At 51.2% G+C, this 10218-nt stretch overlaps 1 protein-coding gene across 1 annotated transcript; it reads left to right on the top strand.

Annotated features, from left to right (window-relative positions):
- The first annotated feature begins 467 nt into the window (after window positions 1-467).
- Neurl3 (neuralized E3 ubiquitin protein ligase 3) lies at window positions 468-9904 on the top strand. Its single transcript, XM_021170599.2, has 5 exons — window positions 468-516; window positions 1073-1318; window positions 4797-5285; window positions 5766-5819; window positions 7957-9904. The coding sequence occupies exons 2-5, from the start codon at window positions 1291-1293 to the stop codon at window positions 8148-8150; spliced, it is 765 nt and encodes a 254-aa protein (XP_021026258.1). The 5' UTR covers window positions 468-516; window positions 1073-1290; the 3' UTR covers window positions 8151-9904.
- Window positions 9905-10218: the final 314 nt, after the last annotated feature.

Below are 10218 nucleotides of genomic sequence, written 5' to 3'. Positions count from 1 at the left end.
CCCAGTCATTTTCTAGAAAGGCTAAAACTGCAGAGCAGGCACCCTGATTGGGCACCACACACCTCTGTTAGGGGGATGTGGCTAATCAACAAGGATCTCTTGGCTCCAACCCTGAGCAACCTGGGAAAGCCCAGCAAGGGAGGAGCATCCACAAGTGTCCCGAGACTGGTGTGCCTGCCAGGAGGTGCCAGGAGCCTGAGCCTCTTAGACTGAGCCAGCCGGGGCATCGGGCGAACTGCAACCTTTAGGAGCCACAGGTCTCCAGCCCAGGTGACTGGCACTGGCTCTAGAGACCTATGGTCTTGGCAGAAGTTATACATCTAGTGCAGTGACAAAGGGCACTCAGCAAGGGTGTGGCCGGAAAAAGAAAGTCCAGGGGTTACAGCAATGTCTGAGGTAATCAGGGCTACAGTGATAACACTCACCTTCCCCTGGCCACTTCTCACTTAGGCACCACATACTGGCCAGAAAAGGTCCCAACATCAGACTTCAAGAAGAGGAAGGGATCTGCATGAGGTAATACAGCAGACACAACCTGGGTCTCCAGCCCTCTATTTCCCTCCTCAGTCGAACCCCCCCCCCCAGTCCTGTCTAGCTCACTGCCATTTCCAGGTGCTCCTGTTCCTTTCTTAAAGGGGCCACAGAAGTCACAGAATTGTGGCTTTGATCTGGAATCTCAAGAAAGACTTAATCTGGCGGGGGCGGGGCAGGGGAGGGTGTTGTAAGCCTCCAAACCGACCTTGCCACTGGGCGGCCTCACCTTCACAGGTCCGAGGATTTAGCTCAGCCAGTTAACCTTCAGCAGCGCTGCGCACCTTCTGTATGTGGGGTTGGACACCATGCCGGCTGCTAATCAAAGCTCCTGCATGCTCTTGAAACTCCCAATGCCCAGATCTCACCCCAGACCAGGACCACCAGAGTCTTTTTAGGGGAGAGTGGGGGAGGGCGGGGCGGCAGCACGGGTGTTTACTAACATGCGATTATAATTCACAGACAAGGGCTGCTTAGAAGTCAAACAGAAAGCTGTCTGCTGCAGCCACAGTTACAGCCCCTGCTTCCTTTCTTATCTCAGACCAGCCTGCTGCAGCAGCAATCCACTGTGAGCCACGAGAGGTCATGGGGAAAGTCCCGGATATCGTCATGCGTGACAGCATCTAATTAATCAACAACTCTGTAACGTGAGCTCCAGCCTATAAAAGGGGAACCTTCCAGAGTCGTGTAACCCTGACCACAGGCCTTCACAGACATCTCCAGACCCAGGGACTTGTGCCCCAGGAGGAGCTCAGGCTGATGGGTTCTCTCCTCAGCCCTGAGGCCAGTAAGTAGATTTCCTGTATGCCTTGAGCTGGCTTCTGGAGTCCTGACTGCATGGAGTACAGGTGGGAGATCTGGAAAGGGGAGATCAGAGACTTCATTGGCCCCTAGAGTGGGTTTCTCCATGGTCTGGGCTGTGCGAGGGCGCGAGCTTCCTGTCTTCCCAGGAACCCAGCAGAAGCGGGGTGTCTCAGGTCCAAGATGGCTGCCGAGAAACACACCCCTCCTCCCCACCCACTACCTGTAAGCAGTCTTTATCTAGGAACTGGATAAGGGAGAATCAAGGCTGGGGTGGGGAATAGGGGATAGCTTAGGAGGCCGGTGGAAAAACGAGGGATTTCAGTCTTGCCAAATTGTCGGTGGCAATGTGGACAAGTCATTTTGTCACTGGACTCTTGGTTTTTTTTCTCGTCTGAAGGTTGGGTCTATGCCACCACCCTGCTGCCCTTTAGGACTCCAAATGTAGATATCTAAATAGTAATGAGATAAGTTTCTCTGAGACACCAGTACCTGTGGTCACGTGTCCCTTAGCAGAGGGGCCTGGTGAGTGAACAGGAGATAGCATGCCACCCCTTAGAACAGAGACCCGGACCAGGTACCCTAGACCTGCCCCCCAAGCCAATCAGTGCCCCTGTGTAGGGCCCATGGCAAGCACCCAAGGCTTGCTCACAGTGGGCAGCCACGCCCAGAGCCACCTCTGCTGTGGCAGCTGTGTTTGGATTCAAGGCAGGGCAGTAACAATGCCAAAAGGGATGGGGTGTAACAGGTACAGATGTGGGGAGGGGGAGAGGGAAAGGGAGAGGGGGGAGTGGGAGAGCGGGAGAGGGAGTGGGAGAGGGAGAGGGACTGAAACTGTGTAGCTGAGCCCACAGTCTCCTTGGGGCTGGGAGGACAGGAAGGGGCCTTTCTTGAGCTTCCCCAAGCTCTGCGTGCTTTTAAATGGGGTGCAGAGGGGAGAACAGGATACTGCAAAGGGCTGACTGGGTGCCTGGCATCCCAAAGACCTTGTTGCTGAAGGTGCTGGCAGTTGGGAGGCCATCACGGAGCAGGTGGCTGAGCATCCATCACTAAAATCCCCAGAGCCTTGCAGCAGAGACTATAATTTGTCTTCATCTGCCCAGGCCTGGAGATGACCCTACAGACATGGCTTGCCTGTCCCAACTTCCTAGCAGTCTAGATCTAGGCCAGCCTCCGTCAGTGGGTAGCACAAAGGTGGGGGTCGCTGGAGAAGGACTACCTCTCTATTGTATGGAACCTCAGGACCTGGCTTAAAAATGGGGTCTAGAACAGGAATTCTCTAGTTCTTGATAGACAGTACTCTGAACCCTGTGCCAACCCTGCCGACCAGGACACACCCAATTAGAGAGCCACGTTTAGCTTGTGCCCGCCTCTGCCATAGCCCAGCCCAGCAGTGGGGTCTGTCAGGTTGCTCAGTCAAAGGGCCAAGATTCCTGCAAGTCTCTGCAGGAGGAGGAAGGCAGAAGAAAAGTGTCCACCCCTTTCGTGCCACTGTGACCCAGCTCTAAAGCCAGGAAGCGGTGTTCAGTGTAAAGGGAAGGTGCGGCTTCTGTGGGGGACAAAGTCCTGCAGGCCTTTGAGAGACTGGCAGGGTAAGGGTGGCCTTCAGCTCTACTCCATCTGGGTCGTGTGCTCAGTGAATAACCAAACAAGCCATATGAGAGAGTGTGCGTAGCAAGGCCAGGCCTCAAGAGGCCCCTTGTGGCTTGCCAGTGGTGGTACCTCCTGGGAGCCACACCCAGAGAGGGACACAAGGCCTGAGCATGCAGAAGAGAGAAGGTGGTTTAAGTGCTCACCTAGGGACCCACGGGGGAGGGGGGGCAGCAGCGTGTCTCTTCAGCTTCTTCCCTGTGACACAGGACATGGCTCCCAAAGATCTCTGGGAAGGCTCCTAAGTGGGGATGGAGCTTTGCCCACGCAAGCTGCCAACCAGGCCAAGGCTTTCTTTTCCTGGGACTCTTGTACCCTCAGAGGCCATTCCTGGGGCAGTCCCCCTTCTTCTGAACTGATATCCATCAGCCACCCTCCTGCCTCTCTTCTGGGAAGTAGATGGGGGCAGTGAACTGAAGGTCTCTCTCTCCCAGAGCAATCCTTCCAGTCCTCTATCCTCCTGGAGATGGAACGCAGCCAGGTGAACACCCTGCCTGCAGCCAGGGAGGACTGGCCACCATTTTAAGATGAGCAGTCCAAAGCCTCCAGACCGGAAGGGGATTTGAACTCTTTCCGTGGAGGCTGTAGTGGCTGAGGCCCGGGGCTCCCGCTTGCTCCATTTCTGCTTTTGAGGTGGACCAGCAGGGTTGTGAGGGATTGTTTCCAGCATCTGCTCTTGTCCAGGATTATTGCTCAAGCCCCTAGCCCACAGCCTCACTTGAGACCTTCACATCAGTGATGGCTATGACCCAGCTGAGGGATGGGGAGGGCTCTGGCCAGTAGCACCAGGACCAGTCTTATGTTTGGCTCTGCAGGCAGGCCTGTGATCAGGGGTCAGTCAGCTGGTGGGGGTGGGGTTCCTCTGGAGTCTGGCTCAAGTTCAGCTTGAGTTCATCTTCCTTTTTCAGCCAGCTTCCTCTTCTAACCCTCCTCCCCACCCCCTTCTTAAAGAGGAAAGGCAAACACAGGTCTCTGGGATCTGATCAACCCAGCCTGGAAACTCCAGCTTTCTCCCAGCCCTGAGATGAAGGGCTGCCCAGCAGGGGACTTTCCCTCCTGGCTGCCAGGTGCCTTTCAGAAGTCCCTTGGTTCCAAAGCTCACTTGGGTCCTTGGGGGAACATAGGCATCTCCTGTTCTCAGCTTGCACTCCTGTCCTGTGGGAAACTGCTGTGTCCCCCTCTCTTCCAGGATCAGTGGGAGAGGGCTGATATAGCTCACCTATGGGAGAAGGAGGTCAGAGGAGCCGAGAGGAAAGCAGAGCTATTGTGGACCACCTGGGAGGCATGCACAGTCAGTAAAGGCCTGGCTCCTTCAGGCTAGGCACTACATCTAGGGGCTGGCGAAAGGGCTCAGTGAGTGAAGGTGCTTGCGGACAAGCTGGAGGGATAGATAGTTCAGACCCCCAAACCAGAAGGTAGAAGGAGAGAACTGACTCCTGTAAGTTGTCCTCTGACTTCCACCCATGCATCCCAGTACTTGTGCACTCAATAAAGAAGTGTTAAAAAAAAAAAATTCATCGGAGTTCACATGTCTAAGTCTTTGACTTCACATGTAGGTTCTTAAATTTTTCATGCTAGGCATCCCAGGGAACTGAGGTCAGGGGAGGTTAATAGACACAGCAGGTAGAGTGTGCTGCCCAACGGGGCTTTAAGCAGATCCCTGGGGCTTGTAAGACGAGGTCTGGTTTGGTTTGGGAACTGGGGGCGATGGAAATGGCAGTGGAGGAGACCAGGGTATGCTGGGCGTTTCCTGGAGAGCCGGTGGATTAGAATGGACCCTCACTGACTGCTCACCTCCCTGCTCTGCTCCATAGATGCCGAGGTGCCCCGCGAGGCCCTTAGTTTCCACGGGGACGCCACGGGCGCACAGGTGCATCTGGATGATCAGCGGAGCACAGCACGCAGGCGCTCGACGTTCCACGATGGTATCGTGTTCAGCCAGAGGCCCGTCTGGCCGGGTGAGCGTGTTGCTCTGCGCGTCCTGCGACGTGAAGAAGGTTGGTGCGGTGGCCTCCGCGTGGGCTTCACGCGCCTGGACCCTGCGCAAGTGACCGCGTCCTGCCTGCCACCCTTCGTGTGCCCGGACCTGGAGGAGCAGAGTCCCACGTGGGCAGCGTTGCTTCCAGAGGGCTTCGTTCGTGCGGGGAATGTGGTCTGCTTCTGGGTGAACCGTAGAGGGTGGCTCTTCGCCAAGGTCAACGCTGGCCGTCCCCTCTTGCTGCGCAAAGACGTGCTGGTCCAGGGCGCCCCGCTCTGGGCGGTGATGGATGTGTACGGGACCACGAAAGCCATTGAGCTGCTGGGTGAGACTCCTTGGGTTCCCCATACTGAGTGTGGCATGGAGACAAAGGTCCAAGTGACTTCATGTGCCTGACTAGAGGCCGTAATAGAACCGTTCATTTCTTTATTCTCAGTATGCCATCAGCCCCTGACCAGTCCTCTAAACGCTGTTAGAAGGCTGGTCACGGTTCACAAAGGAGGAAGCATTTGGATAGAACCTTGCACCTTAAGTAGTTCATCCATACTAAGGTGAAGAGAAAAAAAAAGTCAACAAAAACAAAAACAACCAAAACAAACAAAAACAAACCAAAACCTACAAAAATGTGAGAGCGCAAAAAGATTCTTAACACTACCAGGAGACCAGCCTTGAAGAAGGGAGAGTGATGCCTCAGGGTAGCAAGTGTGCATGTATGTGTGTGTGTGTGTGTGTGTGTGCGTGTGTGTACCTGCATGTACATACACGTGTGTGGATTCCTGGCCCTGAACTTCCCTTTCTGCCTTAGATCCCAAAGCCAACGCCTGGATTACTAGTGGTGAGCCTGTGCCAGAGTCTGAAGGTGAGTGCACACCCCGGGGACCCCATCACTCAGTGGCTGGGAAGTCTGGCTGTTCAAAGTCATCCTTCTAGGTCACACAGACAAGTCTCCCACAGTTTACTGACCACTAGAGATCCAGAAACAATGTAATGTTTCCTGCCTTCTAGAACATAGGACATTTTCCAAATTAGGAGAGTATATTCATGAACCACACCCCTCTCCCACAAGTCTCATATAGCCTAATCTACCCTCAAACTTATTCTAAACACTCTTCCAAATGCTGGGATTACAGCCTAGTTTAAGTTTTTTTCTTTAAAAACAAAAAAACAAAAAACAAAACATCATCTATGTGCCTGGAAGCTCTAAGAAGGAGTTAAGCTGCCACATGGTTGCTGGGAATCAAACTTGGTTCCTCCACCAAGAGTAAGCACCTGAAACCGCAGAGCCGACTCTTTCTGGCCCCTCTTTTGTTTTTCTTTTTAAAGCATAGTGATAGAGTGCCGGTTCCATTGGGGAAGCGCCTGCTTGGTCTGAACTGAGTCCTCAGAACCCACTTGGACAGACAGGTGCATGCTGGGAACAAGGAGATAAAGAATCCCTGAGACTCGATGTCCAGCCAGGCTAGCCAATTAATGAGCTCCAGGTTCAGTGAGAGAACCTGTATCCAAACCAAGGTGGAGCATGATGGAGGGAAGCTCCTGACATCTATTAGACAGATATGAACACACACACACACACAAACATGTACACATACAAAACACACATGCACATACAGATAAATGTGTACATATACAGACACATGTACACACACACTCACACACACATGCACAGTACATACACACACATACTGCATGGACACACATGCACACTCACACACATGCATACTCATGTACAAGTACACACACATGCATGCGCATACACAAACATGAACACACTCACACACACATGCACACATGCATACACACGCACATGCATGGATACATACACATGCACACACAAGGCATGCACACACAGGCTTGCATGCACACATACACATGCACACTAGGCTGATGATACAGTTCAGCTGGTAGAGTGTTTGCTTAGCGTGCACAAAGCTCTTGGTTTGACTCACAGCACTGAATAATATCATAGTGATAAGAGTGGGTGTGAGGGGATCAGAATTTCAAGGTTATCTTCAGTTACATATAGTGAGTGGGTTTGGGGCCAGCCTAGGCTAAATGAGTCCTTTGTCTCCAAAAAGAAAGAAAGAAAGAAGAAAGAAAGAAAGAAAGAAAGAAAGAAAGAAAGAAACAAACAAACAAAAAAGTCAAGTGGGTATACCGCTTAGATGTAGAGGCTTGCCTTGTGTATGCCAAGTCCTGGCTCTGGATTCGGTTCCCAGTATGAGGAAAAAAAAAAAAAAAAAGGCAAGACCAAACGAGACCAAAATCCACCCCTAATCACAAAGCTTCATAGGCAGTAGCCACACCTTTATCACAGCGTCTGGGAGGCAGAGGCGGGCACATCTGTATGAGTCTGAGTTGGCCAGCCAGTTCCAGGTCAGCCAGAGCTACACAAAGAAATCAAAATAAAATAAAAAATTAAATAAAATAAAGCTTCACCAGCTAAGCAGACTATAAGCATGTAAGCAAAGGGGGAAAAAAAAACTTGCTAGACTCACTTGTTATTTATGAGTGTGTATGAGCTTGTGTAGAGAAAATGTGTGGGCTTTATTTTTCTTGTATAGAAGCTAGAGCTTTGCTGGATCCCTGGACCTTCTGAGGATGTGTTCCGAGAGGCTAACAACGCCCAGATCTCAGTCTCCCGTGAGCTGTTGTTGAGGCTGAACTTGGATTTATAAATTCATCATAGGAATAGATCAGCAATAATAACTTGTCACAAAATAGAACCATAACAACTACAGTAAAGCAATTACTTAGTACTCTTGGTGTTTTTTTCTAGATCTTTCCATGTGATAGTTTCAGAAAACAGATGGGAAACTGGGAAGCAACAGCCTAGATTTGGGGCTGTGGGTATGTTGCCGATTTTCCTGCAGTTGCATTGAGTGGCTTGTCACAGGGTATCCTGTCCCTCGGGACACTGGGCTTTCCCACCCTGTGCTAAGAGATGAGACACACCCTCCATGTGTACCCCTGACCTATGCTTTCTTGTTTTCCAGTCATATCAGGAGAGGAGTGTGTCATCTGCTTTCACAACACTGCCAACACTCGCCTCATGCCCTGCGGCCACTCACACTTCTGTGGCTCCTGTGCCTGGCACGTCTTCAAAGACACGGCCAGGTGCCCCATATGTCGCTGGCAGATCGAGGAGGTGGCTGTAGTGTCTTCATTGAAGGCTGGGGAAGGCTCCTGAGAAGATGACTTCTTGGGCAGATGGGACCTGGCTCTGACCACACTGGTCTTACAGTAAGGACTGGATGGGGCTCTGGCAGGTCCCTGGACTCTAGTTACTGAACACGGCAGGGATTCAGTCAACACTCCCAGCTCTGAGTCTTAACAAGACTTTGCCCTTCCAGTTGAATTCTGGGGACTTCAGGAGGCTCTGACATGGGTGGAAGGCAGGTATTATAGTCAAGGAAGCCCCAACTTGGGGCTTTTCTATGTAGGAACCCCTATGCCCAACATATTTGTCAAATGTAATCAGTTTATAGTGTTTAAACTGAGACTGGGGAACCAAAAACCTTTATCCTTGATGTAGGTGATGGCTATGTTCCATTCTATTTGTGGGAGCTCAATCTCACAGTCCAACAAGATTGGTTCATTGGTGTGAAGGGGAAGGTCGGGGGCTGAGTCCTTGCCAGGCAAAGTGGTAGAACAAAAGCCTTGTGACAGAGCATGACCCCCACCTACGTCTAACTGGCAGAAGCTGAGAGTTTGCTGGCTATGGTTGGGGGTTCCTGGCCACTTGAAGAACTCTTTATACCCAGTTTTATAAACCTGTGGCCAGAGGAGGTCAGAGAATCTCCAGCCAAACAGTGAGTCCTGGAAGGGTCCCCCTGGGGGTGAGGGGCAGAGAACTTGGCCCAGAGAAGCAAGGCAAAGCTACCAGCCTGATGGAGGTTCGGAGCAGGAAGCCTCTGTATCCAGAAGCTGTGTGTGGCCGCCTTCACCCAGCAACCACTGTGGCGATTGGTGATTGGCTGCAATCATCAGCTTGCAGAATCTCGGATCACCTGGAAATGGATACTCAGTAAGGGAGTGTCTACTGCCGGTTGGCCTTTGGGGATGCCTATGAGGAATCTCCTGATTGGGTTAATTGAGTTGTAAACCCACCTTGAATGTGGCTGGCACCATTTCATGAGCTGGGCCTCTACCTTCTACTCACTGGTTCTCAACCTTCCTAATGCTGTGACCCTTTCATACAGTTCCTTATGTTGCGGTGACCCCCAACTATAAAATTATTTTGTTCCCTACTTCATAACTGTAATTTTGCTACTGTTATGAATCCTAATGTAAATATCTGATACTCAGGACAGCTGGTATGTGGCCCCTGTTGAGAAACACTGCTCTAGACTGAGAGGGACAGAGAGCCCAGGGCACAGGCATTCAGTGGTCTAGACAATGGGCACACTTTGATCAGTTTTGTCTCAAGCTCTGACTTCCTGGAAATGATGGACTGGAACTCGGAATTGTGGGGTAAAATAAGCTCTTGCTTCCTTAAGTTGCTTTGGTTGAGATATTTTGTCACAGGGTTAGGAATATTTCTGAGATCACAAAAAAGAGACCGCCATTATAATTGTGATGGTTTGTATATGCTCAGCCCAGGGAGTGGCACTATTAGAAGGTTTGGCCTCGTTGGAGTAGGTGTGGCCTTGTTGGAGTAGGTGTGACCTTGTTGGAATAGGTGTATCACTGTAGGTGTGGGCTATAAGACCCTCATCCTAACTGCCTGGAAGTCAGTCTTCCACTAGCCGACTTCAGATGAAGATGTAGAACTCTCAGCTCCCCCTGCACCATGCCTGCCTGGATGCTGTCGTTTTCCTGCTTTGATGATAATGGACTGAACCTCTCACCCTGTAAGCCAGCCCCAATTAAATGTTGGCCTTATAAGAGTTGCCTTGGTCATGGTGTCTGTTCACAGCAGTAAAATCCTAACTAAGGCAATAAGTAAAGTGTCTTATCTGTGTCCTTACTTTTGCACGAGTTGTTACCCACCTGCAAAAGAGGTGGCCTAAGCTCGGGGACGGGGACGTCCTTCTGGTTTTTATCCCTGATGCAAAAGGGAAGCTGAACTGTACTTCACTGATGGAGGCCCAGCCACAAGATCCAGTCTTTAATGTAAGGTGGGAAAAAAAATTAAAGCACAGTGGGGTTTTTTTTTTTTTTTTTCTTCTGTATGACTAAGGAGGAAGTAGGGTCAGGAAATGGTGGCTTAGAGCCAGACAGAAGCTGAAAAACAGCTTGCGGTTTGGTAAGGAGGA

The sequence above is a fragment of the Mus caroli genome, chromosome 1 (genome assembly GCF_900094665.2).
Source record: "Mus caroli chromosome 1, CAROLI_EIJ_v1.1, whole genome shotgun sequence".
NCBI classification, from domain to species: domain Eukaryota; kingdom Metazoa; phylum Chordata; class Mammalia; order Rodentia; family Muridae; genus Mus; species Mus caroli.
The sequence above is the reverse complement of the archived record's forward strand: the minus strand, read 5'-3'. Positions and strand labels throughout refer to the sequence as shown.

Coding starts and splice junctions, on each gene's coding strand:
- Neurl3 (XM_021170599.2), top strand. CDS start 1,291: ATGGGTTCTCTCCTCAGCCCTGAGGCCA. Junction 5,286..5,765: donor GAAAGCCATTGAGCTGCTGG/GTGAGACTCCTT, acceptor TTTCTGCCTTAG/ATCCCAAAGCCAACGCCTGG. Junction 5,820..7,956: donor GCCTGTGCCAGAGTCTGAAG/GTGAGTGCACAC, acceptor CTTGTTTTCCAG/TCATATCAGGAGAGGAGTGT.